The sequence below is a fragment of the Emys orbicularis genome, chromosome 6, assembly GCF_028017835.1.
Source record: "Emys orbicularis isolate rEmyOrb1 chromosome 6, rEmyOrb1.hap1, whole genome shotgun sequence".
Classification (NCBI taxonomy): domain Eukaryota; kingdom Metazoa; phylum Chordata; order Testudines; family Emydidae; genus Emys; species Emys orbicularis.
Genome location: NC_088688.1, coordinates 13,099,416 through 13,112,973, shown reverse-complemented (window position 1 = coordinate 13,112,973; position 13,558 = coordinate 13,099,416). Strand labels below are relative to the sequence as shown.

Below are 13,558 nucleotides of genomic sequence, written 5' to 3'. Positions count from 1 at the left end.
ACTTTCTAATGTAGTGGTTCTCAAACTTTTTGGGCTCACGACCCATTTATAAACCTTGATGGCCTGTCGTAACCCAGAGATCCCCAAGACACCCCAGATCCGATGCCCTCCCACCTCCCTGCAGAGGTCCATCCAGGGGTGGCGGACTTGGAGCTAAAATTTTGAGATATGATCAACCAGATGTGAACTCCGCGGGCCACTGGGGGGAGGATTGGCAAACTGAGACCCCCCCCAAAATACAGCTTCCCCATATGGCCCATGGGGGACAGAAGGTGAAGTGGGGGGGGGGAATTAGGGGGCCTGGAGGTGAAATGGGGAGATTGAGGTCCTGGCAGTGTAATAAGGAAGGAAATGGGGGCTGAGGGAAGGCTATGGAGGCAGAGGTGGCCAGGGGAGGAACAGAGAGCCAAAACACCCTCAAAAAACACACAGCCCCGTGTGGGTAGAGGGGTGATGAGGATTTGGGGCTGTGGGGGTAAAATGGGGTGTTTTGGGGCAGAAGGGGCCAGGGGTGCAGTGGGGAAATATCTGGGGGCCAGGATAGGTGGTATGACAGAGGGGGTGTATGCCCGCTGTGGGGGGGATATATATCGGGGGACCAGTACTTACTGGAGAATGTGTTATTTGTGACCCAAAGCAGCAAGTTGCTCTTCCCCATGCCTGTGGGAAGAAGGGGCAGGTCGGGGAGCAGCAAGGATCCTCAAAATCCCTGCCCCCCGGCATATCCCAGAGTGACCTGCTGCATCCAATGCAAACAGACACCAACCACTCCCTCCCAGCCCCTGTCCCGTGAAGCTCACTGGGTTCGGCTTCCCACACTGGGTGTTACAACCTCTGCAGTTGCAGCTCTGTTCAGATTTGGCCCCCTCTTCCTGACTGGGGGCCAGCCAGGCCAAATTTGTGTGAATGGAATTAGGACCTGGAGCAGGAGATCGCAATCCCATTCGCTCAAATTTGTCCTGGTCAGCCCCCCGTCTTCATGACAAAGGGGTGACTGTGCGAAACCTGAGCAGTGCTGTGACCAGTCGCAACATCCAGAGGGGGAGCTGAGCCCAGCCAGCCCTGCAAGGCTTTGATACATTCTGGCGACCCAATTTTGGGTCACAACTCACAGGCTGAGAAACCCTGTTCTAGTGGGGCAAGTTACTAAATAATCTGGGCAAATAGTCTAAAACAATGAGGTGCCCATTCTTCATATCTGCTTTACTGACTAGAGAGACCTGCTCCTTCTCCCCCTGTATAGCCTCCATCACTGTAGTGTCTGAGGATGGTACGATCTTAATGGAGTTTACCATCGCAGCACCCCTGTGAGGTAGGGAACTGTTATGGGAAACTGAGGCACAGGATAGCTTACATTACTTGCCCAAGGTCACACAGGAAATTTGTGGCAGAGGTAGGAATTGAACCAAGTCTCTTAAGTGCTAGGTCAGTGTCCTTACCACTAGAACAGTCTTCCACTTTGGTTTACCATACTGCATCGCTAATATTTATTTAAGGAGCGCCATATGTATATACAGCATTTTACCGATCACCCAACACCCCCCCCACCAAAAAGAAACAACAACCAAGGTTCGCACCTTAAGAAGCTTGCAGACTGATAGAGATGAATACAATAGTCAGCCCAATAATTTAACAAAGGCACAGCGACAGTGTTGGTGAGAGCAGGAGAGGCAGGACGGGTACCCAGTAGAGCTTAGTTTGAGTGTCTCTGCCACAGATGTTCTGTATGACCTTGTGCAAGTCACTCGGTCAGTTTAGATGATATTTGGTGGAAGTGCACTACACAGTAATTTAGAACAGGAAGTGAAAAAGAACCCTCAATCCAGCTGAAACTGGGAAGTGGGGTAGGGAATGACCTGTCACATTTCACAGTCAAGGTAATAGTGAGGTAATAGCTTTGGGTGTAATGGTCCATGTTGAGTTTTAAGCACTGTCATTGAGTTTTAAGCATGTTGAGTTTTAAGCACTGGTTATTTGTGAAGAGAAGACATTTCATGTTCTCACAGGCCTTAAACTTTTCTTTGGTGGCAGATAGAGGCTGCAGATGTTGGCAAGATCTACAAGCTCCGAATTGGCCATGATGGGAAGGGCATTGGGGATGGCTGGTTCCTGGAAAGTGTCACACTTAAATGGATGGTAATGAAGGTGAAGGAGACCGATAAGAAGAAAAAGAAGAAGAAGAAGAAGAAGAAATCCAGTGAGGAAGAGGAGGAGGACTCCCAGCCAGAAGAAGTGATGGAAGTCTGTAAGTTCGTGGCTCACCGCTGGTTGGCTACAGATGAAGGGGATAAGGAGCTGGTTGTGGAGCTGATACCCGAGGATGGATCTGGACTTGAGGGTAAACTGCCGCAGTAAATACGTGTCCCTAAGCGTCTCATAATCAATAAAAAAAAATTACATTTAAGAGAGCAGTACACAGTTAAGCACTCAAAAGTCTGGAAATGCCATAAAGTCGTATATACCCCCTCATCTCTACCCCCTTGTGCACTCAGGATAGCTCAAAGACTGTGCTTCTGCCAGGCTGCTACACCATCCCCACGCCCAGTGAAATGGAAAAACAGCAAATTTAACAATGAGAAAAACAAATACTTTTCACACCGCATGTACTTCTAGGGGAATTCTGCACCAAAAAATTAAAAAATTCTGCACACAAAATTTTAAAATTCTGCATATTTTATTTGTCAAAATAACACAATATAATCACACCAATTTCAATTATTTTGGTAATTTCTTTCAAAATACCTCTCAGCAAGTATGTCTGTAACAATACAGGCAACAACAAAAAAAGATTCAGGAAATGTTTGTTTAACAAATAGATTCCTTACAAGGCATATTCATACAGAACGTTGAGTAATTCATTTAAACCACAATACAGAAATGTATTTCCTGCACCCCTCAGAAGTAGTGCAAAGGCTTGGGGGAGTCAGGGGTAATGAAAGAGCTGAGGGAGAGGGTGGGTGTGGGTGGGAGAAGTAGGGAACAGGATTTTTTTGTGGGGGGGAGGGATTGTTAGGGAGCTGGGGAGCCTCCCCCATGCAGACCTGGCTGACCCCTAGCCACTCCCATTCAGTCGGTCACATCTGCCCTATCCCTATGTATCCGTTCACCCTCCTGCCCCTAGTCCCCATGTGGCCCTGCAGTCCTCCTCCTGCATCCACATGTGACCCTCAGCCCCTCTCCCCCAAACTCATGCGGTCCTGCAGCCCCCCTCCCATTCAGTTCATGGCTCAATGCTGTCACCCCACTAGCTCCTGTCTGTCCCTCCCACTAGCCCTTCTGAACCCCAGTCTGTTACCCTCCTGTAGCCCCGGGTGCCCCACTCTGTCCATCCTGTGCCTCCTCACCTGGCTCTACTGTGAGGAACACAGCCTCTTCCCCAACCTCTCCGCCCTCTGGCTGCCCTCTCTTCTGGTGTCCCAGCAGCCCCTGGCCGGTGAAATGTATAATTGCAGCGCCTCTCCAGCAGAATCTATATTCTGCGGAGAAAAAAAATCTGAATGAATTCTGTGCGTGCACAGTGGCACAGAATTCCCCCAGGAGTAAGCATGTAATTAGCCTGTGGAGCTCACTGCTACAAGATATCATTGAGGCTAAGGGTTTAGGAGGTTTAAAAAACCCAGCTTCCGCATTTATATGGCTAACAAGAATGTACGACATTACAATAGATAGGGTAAAAAATATGATCTAAATCCTCATGCTTCACAGCAGAAGCAAATGTGGGGGTTTGGAAGAAACATCCTAAATGGCTGGTTTATTCCACAGTGGTCCAGTAGGGATTTCTTGAAACTTCCTCTGAAGCATCTAGTGTTGACCACTATTGGAGATTGAATATTAGACTAGATGAGTGTAAGTGTAACCCACACACCTGCTGGATGTGGTGCTCTGTCCCATCTAGTGGCACTGAGACCACTTCAAGAGAGAGATTAATGAGTCTGCTCTACCGCCTTAGCTACCAGCCCTATGGCTTTTGGCTTATGCAGTAGAGGCTCATGCATTTAGCTGCAAGAGTCCCAGGTTCGATCCTGCCCAACGATGACCGGAGTCTGTCGGCGTTACATAAGTTGGTGAGCAAAAAACCTGGCTAGGGAAGGTTACAATATAGCCCAAGTAAGAGTTCAGTTCAAGGTCCTTTCCTCAGAGCTGGCTTTTTTATCACAAAAGGATTGGAAACAAGAGTAAACAACTCAGAACACTTGGTCCCAGCCAAGCTAAGAGGGCAGAGGACACACCATTCTTCCTTGCTCTCCTGGCCTACTGACAGCTCCCATGGAGGGACTTACCTCAACTCTTACCTCCTCTAGAATGATCCAGAAGCATTCCTTTATATAGTTTCTGGCAAGCGGTCACATGACAGTCACCTGATCCCTCTCCATCATGTGCCCTGTCTGGACCACAACTCAGAACAAACCTCATCTTAATAGGGCTGGCCATGCCTGTGCTTATAGCCCAGCATGTTGTTATAATGGACCACTGGTCTGATCCAGCATGACAGTTCTTATGTTCCTATGTCATCTCTTCTGTGCAACTTCACTTACAGAGAACACCTATGAGGTCCATGTCATCACTGGGAATGTGTGGGGTGCTGGGACTGATGCTAATGTCTTCTTGAGCATCTATGGGGAAGGAGGAGGAGACACTGGTGAGCGCCAGCTGAAAAGGTCCAACCACCTGAACAAGTTTGAGAAGGGCCAGGTAAGGCATTAATTAGTCACTCAAGCAAGCGAAAGGCAGGTATGATCCTCTGTCCTTGAACACAAGCTGCTGGTCGTTCATTGCTACATCTTCTCAGTAAACCTCAGGCTATTCTTTGAATTCAAAGTTTGGACATCTGGTTTTCTCTCTTAAACAAATAGAGCTGGGAAATACCTCAATATATATTTCAGTGAATATTCACTTGAATGAAAAACTGGATTGGCTTCACCTGGGTTTGTGCCTCTTTTGTGGTTGGATTCCTGCAAGTGTTCTGGTGATGTAATTTACTGGCAGAAATGTTTGGAAACTGCAAATTTTAAATGGATATTAGATAATATATGTCAGAATTAATTTTGAATGTATTTGCATTGGAAAATTGATCCTAAAAGTTACACTCATCTGGTCAGGGAGCAAAAACAATATCATGTGACCTATCTGTCCAGTTATAATTAAAACAGTGTGGTTTGCAATCAACAGAGCAACTGTTACTAGTAGGAATTATTCAGAGAATAATTTTGAATAATAAAAAAAACTGAGAAAATGGTAAGCTGCTTGCAGGCAACTTGCAACAAGCAAAGAGGCTAAATTTGCCCCGTAATCTGTTTATTATGAATTATTAGCTCAGATCTAATAACATTATAATCAGAGCATCATTCTTTAAGTGGGAGGAATTCTAAGAAAGAGACGTAACACCTTATGCTTTTGGTAGCAGAGGAAGCCCAAAGTCTATCAACAAGCTAATTGCATTAAGGTTTCTAAATAGCATGAAGATTAGGACTGTATTGTCAAATTGTTATTGTTGTTAATGGGTAAACTTTATGGATGCTGCAAATGACAAAGGGAGAACTTCTTCAGTAGCTTCACCCAAAGCATATTGAAGTCCCCAGGAGTCTTTCCATGGACTTAAAGGGCCTTTACATCAGGTTTCAGATGCTTTGTTGCAAAGTGGATTCCAAGAAGAGATAAGGACTCTGGAAAGACTGAGAGTTAGGAGAGACAGATTAAAGCTGCTGATAATATGATTTTAATATCTGAGAAAGCACGAGAGAGTTTTCACTTTTTTTTTTTTAATGGAAAAAATACCCTGTCCAGGCACTGACTCCCTGTAGGCTTGGGTGTGAAACACCAGTCTGCCTCTGTTTCTGCTTTTGCAGGAAGATATATTCACCATCAAAGCCATTGATCTGGGAGTACTAAAGAAACTGCGGATTCGTCATGACAACTCCAGCGGCAACGCAGCCTGGTTCCTGGACAGAGTGGAGATTGTTGATCTCAAGGACAACACCAGGTGAGCAGATAGCTGCACTCCATTCATGTGATCGGACCCATGGGATTCATACTTCCGGTCAGATAAATATAAAGCCTTAGAAATACAAAGAACATAGTGATTTTGTTACATGTGTCACGAATCCAGACTGGATGATCCTCTTAGAATGCTAAAATAATGGTGCTGTTGGATGTGGGGATGACTCTCTCAGACGTGTGTGCAGAGGACCCCTGGCTCTGGGCAAGGGGTAGGAAGAGGGTATAAATATGTGTGATCAGGATGCAGATCAGTCCCACTGTCATTACCCATCCAGAACTCGTCTCAAAAGGCACTACAGCTCCCGTCTCTGTTTTTATAACCCCCCTTCACGAGAGCTCCTGGGGTAAGTTGCCAGTGCAAGTAGCCCTGGGAGCCCAGCTCTGATGGTGTCAAACTCACTGGGAGCCTAGAGCCAGTAATGAGGCAGCAATGTTCAATACTGATAGCTTTGGGCTCTGGAAAATCCCCTGAGATCTTCTGGGATCAAAGTGAAACTCAGGGGCCAGTGAAGTGTGGAAGCAGAATCTACCATTTCTTCCAGGAGGAACACACTTCACTTGAAGGAAATTCCTGTTGCAGAGTCCTTGACCTATGGTATGGGTTCCCTCCTATAGCCTGGACTCTGGAAGCTTGTGACCCAGCACTTGGTTTGCTTTTTACATATATTGGGGGGTGGGGGAATAAACCAATGGGCTAAATCCAAAGGTCCTGACCCAGGCAAATTCCCAGTAACTTGAGAGGGAGCAGACTGAATAAAACTTGAGCCCCCAATCCATTGGAATGCTTAAGCATGTGCTCAACTTCAAGCATGTGAATAGTTCCATTGACTTTAGTGGGGCTACTCCCATGTTAAAAGTTAAGCATGTCCGTAAGTGCTTTGCTGGTTTGGAACCCGAGTGAGGACCTCAAGACTCGTTCCGTTGTTTGTAAATATAAAGTATATTTTGCTGTGAGACTATCATTAACCCTTAGGTTATTTATCTGCTTCTGGGCCTCAAAATGAAATGAGCCAGGCGGGACTGACAGCTTGACACTCAGTACCTATCAGCAGGCATCAATTGCCAGGCCTGGATAAGTCCACATAAAGGGAACAAAAGACAAGGAAGGAGACACATTTATGCTTATCAGCTTTGAATGCTGTTACTCTTTGTTAACGAGCCTCTCATCTTTGCTAATTCCTGCTGTTCATGTCTGTGAAGTGCTCTGAAGATGAAAAGTCCTGTGTGAATGCTGTGTGCCACTGTTATTCTTGCAGGTATTATTTCCCATGCCAGCGGTGGTTGGCAGGTGAGGAAGATGATGGTCAGATTGCCAGGGAGCTGGTTCCAGTGGATGAAGCATTTATAAAGAAAGATTCGGACAATGATCATCAATCTCTTGCATCTCTGGGCCTGGAGCAGAAAGGTTTACATCAGTCTTGTGTTTCTTTCAATGAGTAAAAGGAAGACAAGTTATTAATAGCTCTAAGACCACTATCAATTAGAGTATTTGTTAGGCCATGAAAAAGTCCCCTCCTGGATTGTCAGGGTTCCCTCCCCACTCTGAACTCTGCGGTACAGATGTGGGGACCCGCATGAAAGACCCCCTAAGCTTATTTCTACCAGCTTAGGTAAAAACTTCCCCAAGGCACAAATCCTTTCCTTGTCCTTGGACGGTATTGCTGCCACCACCAAGTGAGTTAGACAAAGATTCAGGAAAAGGACCACTTGGAGTTCCCCCCAAGCCCCTTCACCCCCTTTCCTGGGGAGGCTTGAGAATAATATACTAACCGACTAGGTACCCAAGGTGAGCACAGACCAGACCCTTGGGGTTTTAGGACACAAAAAACCAATCAGGTTCTTAAAAGAAGAACTTTATTATAAAGAAAAAAGTAAAAGAAGCACCTCTGTAAAATCACGATGGAAGGTAATTTTACAGGGTAATAAAAAGATTTAAAACAGAGAGGATTCCCTTTTAGGCTCAACTTCATAGTTACAAAAAACAGGAATAAACCTCCCTCTTAGCATAGGGAAAATTCACAAGCTAAAACAAAAGATAATCTAACGCATTTCCTTGCTTTACTTACAATTTTTGTAATCTTAGATGCTTATTTCGGGTAGGGTTTTAGGTGAGGTTTTTTTCCTGCCTGGTCCCTCTCTCTGTCCTGAGAGAGCACAAACAAAACCTCCCCCCACAGATTTGAAAGGATCTTCTTCCCTTATTGGTCCTTTTGGTCAGGTGCCAGCCGGGTTATTTGAGCTTCTTAACCCCTTACAGGTAAAGGAGGGATTTTATGCTACCTGTAGCTGTGTGTTTATGACATGAATCATGAGATTATTTAGTGTGAATAAAATGTGAAATACTCAGTGCCCTGTAAGATATTGAGCCCCACCCCTCCCCTGTTCTCATGAACTTTAATCACCTTACAAGACTGGACCCAGTGTGTGGAAGGTAAAAAGATGGCAAACATCTGTTTTAGTCTCTCCCTTTCTCTTGCAAGGCGTGAGTGCTGCAATACATCTGAATTGGAATGCCCAGCCGTCATTAAAACCATAGCCACTTAGTAGTGTTAGTTAGCAATGGAAACAAGGAGTCCTTGTGGCACCTTAGAGACTAACAAATGTATTTGGGCATCAGCTTTCATGGGCTAAAACCCACTTCATCAGATGCATGGAGTGGAAAATACAGTCGGCAAGTATAAATATACAGCACATGAAAAGATAGGAGTTGCCTTACCAAGTGTGTGTGTGTGGGTGGGGGGGTCAGTGCTAATGAGGCCAATTCAATTAGAGTGGATGTGGCCCATTTCCAACAGTTGACAAGAAGGGGTGAATATCAACAGAGGGGAAATTACTGTTTGTAGTGCTAACGAGGCCAATTCAATCATGGTGGATGTGGACCATTCCCAACTGTTGACAAGAAGGTGTGAGTATCAACAGAGGGAAAATTATTTTTTGTAGTGACCCAGCCACTCCCAGTCTTTATTCAGGCCTAATTAGTTAGCAATGGGTACAAGTTTGGATATGAAACTGACCAGGTGTCAGTGACTAAAACCAGAGGCTTGTTGCTATCAAGGGAAGGAACCTGAAGATTTATCTTTTTTTCATTCAGCACCCTGCTGTCTTCTGATCAGAGGTGGTGCTAGCCCATTGGGGGCCGTAAGCAAGAATATTTCCCCCCCCCCCAGAGACACAACATATACTAAAAAAGCAAATAAGGGGCCTCCTTGAGCAGGTTGGGGACCTATGCAATTGCTTGGTCTGCTTATGCCTAGTGCCAACTCTGCTTATGTTTATCTTCCTGAAACTACCTTGTATCCAGTGTGCTTGATTGCCCATGCCAACAACTGAATAATGACGCAATCATGGGGCCTGATCCTGCAAGGTGATGAGTGTCCTGGACTTCCACTGACTCCAGTGGGAGTTTTGAGAGCCTTAAGCTAAGCACCTCCATCCATATTTATACATCTGAATAAGTGGGCTAATTTTCAAAAATGTTGAGGACCCAGCAGCTCCCATTGACTTCAGTGGGGGCTTCTGGCTGCTCAGCACTTCTGAAAATCAGGACACTCCTTTGGGTGCCTAAATATGGATTGATGAGTCTAACTTTAAGCGCCCATTTTTGACAATCTTGGCTTATTATTTTGTAGTGTTGTGGAGACAACTTCTAGGAATTTCCACAGTTCTTAAGAGTTTGCCACACTTTTCAGATGATGGTGTTGTGGGAAACGATGCAAGTCTGATATAGTGAAGGGCTGTCTGCATATATAAAATCTGGTGCTGTAAATGAAATGTTATTGTAGATTGCAGCAGGAAACAAATCTGAGAAGCATGTGAGACTCCCAGGAAAGAAATGGGAAGTCTGAACAGCTCTCTCTTCTGTAAAGATGGAGAAAGCATTACTGAATGAAGAGCGGTCGCGGATCCTGCAGCTCAACAGTCCTGTTTCACTCTAGCAAATATCAGTACAAGCGACAGGAATTACTGTCAGAGCTTTAGGAATACAATCTGACTGTCCAAAAATAAATAAATAACACGTGCAATGAAACAAGAAGAAATAGAATTAATAGCTGCTCAGTGTTCACACTCTCAAATTAAGAAATGCTTTTTGACAGCTAAATCAACTACTTATACTGTGAAAGTGAAAACCGGGGACAAGAAGAATTCTGGGACAGATGCCAATGTCTTCATCATTCTTTATGGAAATAAAGATGACACGGGTAGGAACCAAGTACAGCCCATGTATGTGTGAGAGAGATGGGGTCCGTGCTGTTGGTATAATTGACTGAAATGGCTGAGGAGTGTGTGTGTGTGTGGGGGGGGGGGGTTGCTTTCCTCAATACAATATCTGTTCTTAGTTAAGATGATTTCATATTCTTGCTGTAAGTCTTTTTCTTATCAGAGTGCATATGGAAGCCAATGTTATTTATCATTTTAGTTACTAGGGGATAGATCCTCAGCTCCTGCAAATCACTGTCATTTCATGGGCTTCAATAGAGCTAGGCCAATCTACACCAGCTGTGTAAGCCGAATTGTTGACAGCATAGATTAAAACAAAGAGTAGGAAAACAGAACACTGGGTCTGGGTCAACTCATTTGTATCCCAGCAAGGAATCAGCCCACTCTAGAAACCCAGCTCGTCTTCAACTGCTGAGGTGTTGCAGAAATATTTGATCTGTTGATGAGCAAACCCTGTTGGGACCGACACAATGCTTATGTAGTGAATCTTAGTATTTGTGACAGTGACAGACAGTGAAGAGAAGTGTAGGGCAAATTCCCTTACACAACTCGGACCACATCTCTTCAACAGCATAGTTGCTGTGGCATTGAAGGGAGACCTCTCAACTCAAGAGAGATGTGATGTGTATTTTGGTGAGTTTTTTATATTCAGTTGAAAATCTAGGGTTCAGCGTGACAAAGGACCGATTGGACACCAACTCTCCAGAGGTGAAAGGCCATTTATTACCCTGTTGCCACATCCCCTGTTCCTGTTTACAATCCCAAAGTATTGATTTTTATACATTAAACCAGTGATACCCAGACTGCAGCCAACGAGCCGCAAGTGGCTCTTTAATGTGTCTCCTGCGGCTCTTTGAAGCACATGATATTAAAACACGGTGTGATTTAATTATTAACCAATCAGCATAAGTGCTGGAAGTAGGTGTGCTGGGGATGCTGCCACACCCCTTGGCCTGAAGTGGTTTCCATCATACACAGAGTTTACAGTTGGGTTCAATGACTCTCAGCCCCCCGCACCCCACTATACAAATTGTTCCAGCATCCCTGCCAATCAGGATGCTTTTACTATGTTATTAACCAATTATAGTTGATAATATAATAATACCCGGTCTGTCATTTTACTGTGAGAATAATTATATGCGCACACACACAGACGCGCACACACGCACACCTATATAGTAAATGAAACAATGAATTCACACTACTTTTTGGGGTAATGCTGATTGCTAATTTGGCTCCTGAACCACTGAGGTCTGAATATCATTGCACTAAACAATGTCTGTATGTGCTACAACAAACAGGGATAATCAATCTAAAGGCCTCCAAAACTAACAAGAACAAATTTGAGCGTGGGAAGCTCGATGACTTTACAGTGGAATCTGTGGACATTGGAGACCTGAAAAAAATAAAGATTGGCCATGACAATAAAGGTAAGATGACCTGGCACAACATAGCTTTCCTTGTTCCACATTGGGGTGTGTGTGTTATATTTGGAAATATTCCTTTCATGACTTATTTATTAACATGCTGGACACTATTATCATCATGGGCTTGGTGCTTTGCAGACAAATATACAGGCTCTTTCCCCAAGGAGCCTGCAATTTAATTTAGACGTGGTACAGCAGTGGTGGCAAACGAGGTGTGAGCAGTGTTGAAACACAGCAGTTTTTTCATCCTTTTGTAAGCTGTGATATTCTAGCAGGAGTATGCACCAGGGTGGAAAGGCTGCCCAGGAGAAGTGAACATTGCAAGGGAATTGCTGTACAAAACCATTATTCCATGAAAGGGGTGATGCCAATCCTCTGTCTGGCTTTATAACCACCTTGTGGTATATATTCAGGGCATTCCTACTTGATTGCTATGCTTTAAAATGATCTGGATTTCAAAATGGGATCTGCAGATAATAAAACCCAGGTGTTAAATTCACACAAAGGGCCCAGGTTTTCAACATGTGACTAGTGGTTCCAGATGCCTCAATTTTTGAATGCCTAACTTCAGACATTTTAAAGGGGCCTGATTTTCAGAAAGTGCTGCAAACCCTCCCTCTGATAATGAGGCCCCTTTAGTCTCCCACTGGACAGTCAGACTCTGAGGCACCCCAAACCCCTCGCCACTTCTGAAAAAATTGACCTCAAGTTCTGACGAAAGAAGCAAGAGTGAGCAAGAGTCTAATGGTGACCAGTGAGCTCCTCCTGTGTTCTGACCCTGGTTTTCACTCCCTCTGGGACTTTGAGCAAGTCACTTAGCAGTAGCCTGTCTACCGCAAGTGACTTTTCTGTAAAACAGGATGATAACACTTACCTCTTTCACAGGGATCTTGCAGGATGAATTAATTAGTTCATTGTCTGTAAAGCGCTTTGCTGGTGAAAAGTGCTATTCACTCTGAGTATAATCTCCTGCTACAGGTGGCTCCGCTGGCTGGTTTCTGGAATGGGTGGAAATTGATGCCCCATCACTTGGGCAATGCCTGAAGTTCCCTTGTGGCCGCTGGCTGGATAAATCAGAGGATGATGGAGCCACTGAGAGAGATCTCTTCCCTGCAGAACTGCAGACAAAAGAATATGTTCCATGTATGTAGCGTTTTGCCTCGTGGCAGACATTGAATTGCTCATCTCTAAGCCCCCTGCTTTCCCCTTTCCCTATTTCTGTGGGGTGGGAATCCACGGTACTTCTCATCCCTCACATTCACAACTTTGGGGCTCTCTCTGACTCTTCTCCACACATGCTGGCTATCGCCAAATCTTGTCACTTCTGCATCCATGGCTTTTTTTAAATCTACCCCTTCCCTTTATAAGGAAAGATGGTCCAGTAGTTAAGGTGCTAGCCTGGGACTTGGAAATGGAGTTATATTCCTTGCCCTGCCACAGACTTCCTGTGTAGCCTTGGCCAAGTCACTTAGCCTGTCTGTGTGCCTCAGTTCTCCTTCTGTAAAACATGGACAATAGGACTTGCCTTCTTCACATGATTGGTATCAGGATAACTAACCTTAAAGACTGTGAGGCACTCAGATACTACAGTAATGGGGACCATAGAGCTACCATAGGTTTATGGATTCTTTCTTCTCTCCCCTGCCCAAACCCTTGTTCATGCCATTGTTCCTTCTCACCTGGACTATCCTCCTCTCTGGCCACCCTGATCTTTACCGTCCCCTCTTCAAACTAGCAGTCAGAAGCTAAAATAATCTTTCTCTGGTGATGCTCTGACAGTGTCCCCTCACTTACGTCCCTACCTCCACTGCTGCTCTGACCATGGCATCCCCTGTCTCTCAAGCACATTTGCACTTTCTTTCCACATAAAACATTAGGGGTGGAAGAAGGGGTGCTCCTTGTACCCTTCCCCACCA

General features: G+C 45.0%; 1 protein-coding gene across 1 annotated transcript in view; it reads left to right on the top strand.

Moving 5' to 3' along the window:
- Window positions 1-13,558, top strand: part of LOXHD1 (lipoxygenase homology PLAT domains 1) — a 315,455-nt gene that overhangs the window by 199,689 nt on the left and 102,208 nt on the right. The window contains exons 24-30 of the mRNA XM_065406719.1: window positions 2,032-2,338; window positions 4,538-4,692; window positions 5,847-5,980; window positions 7,254-7,402; window positions 10,092-10,196; window positions 11,517-11,645; window positions 12,621-12,785. Of these exons, the coding sequence (XP_065262791.1) occupies window positions 2,032-2,338; window positions 4,538-4,692; window positions 5,847-5,980; window positions 7,254-7,402; window positions 10,092-10,196; window positions 11,517-11,645; window positions 12,621-12,785 (1,144 nt within the window). The remainder of the gene's footprint in view (window positions 1-2,031; window positions 2,339-4,537; window positions 4,693-5,846; window positions 5,981-7,253; window positions 7,403-10,091; window positions 10,197-11,516; window positions 11,646-12,620; window positions 12,786-13,558) is intronic.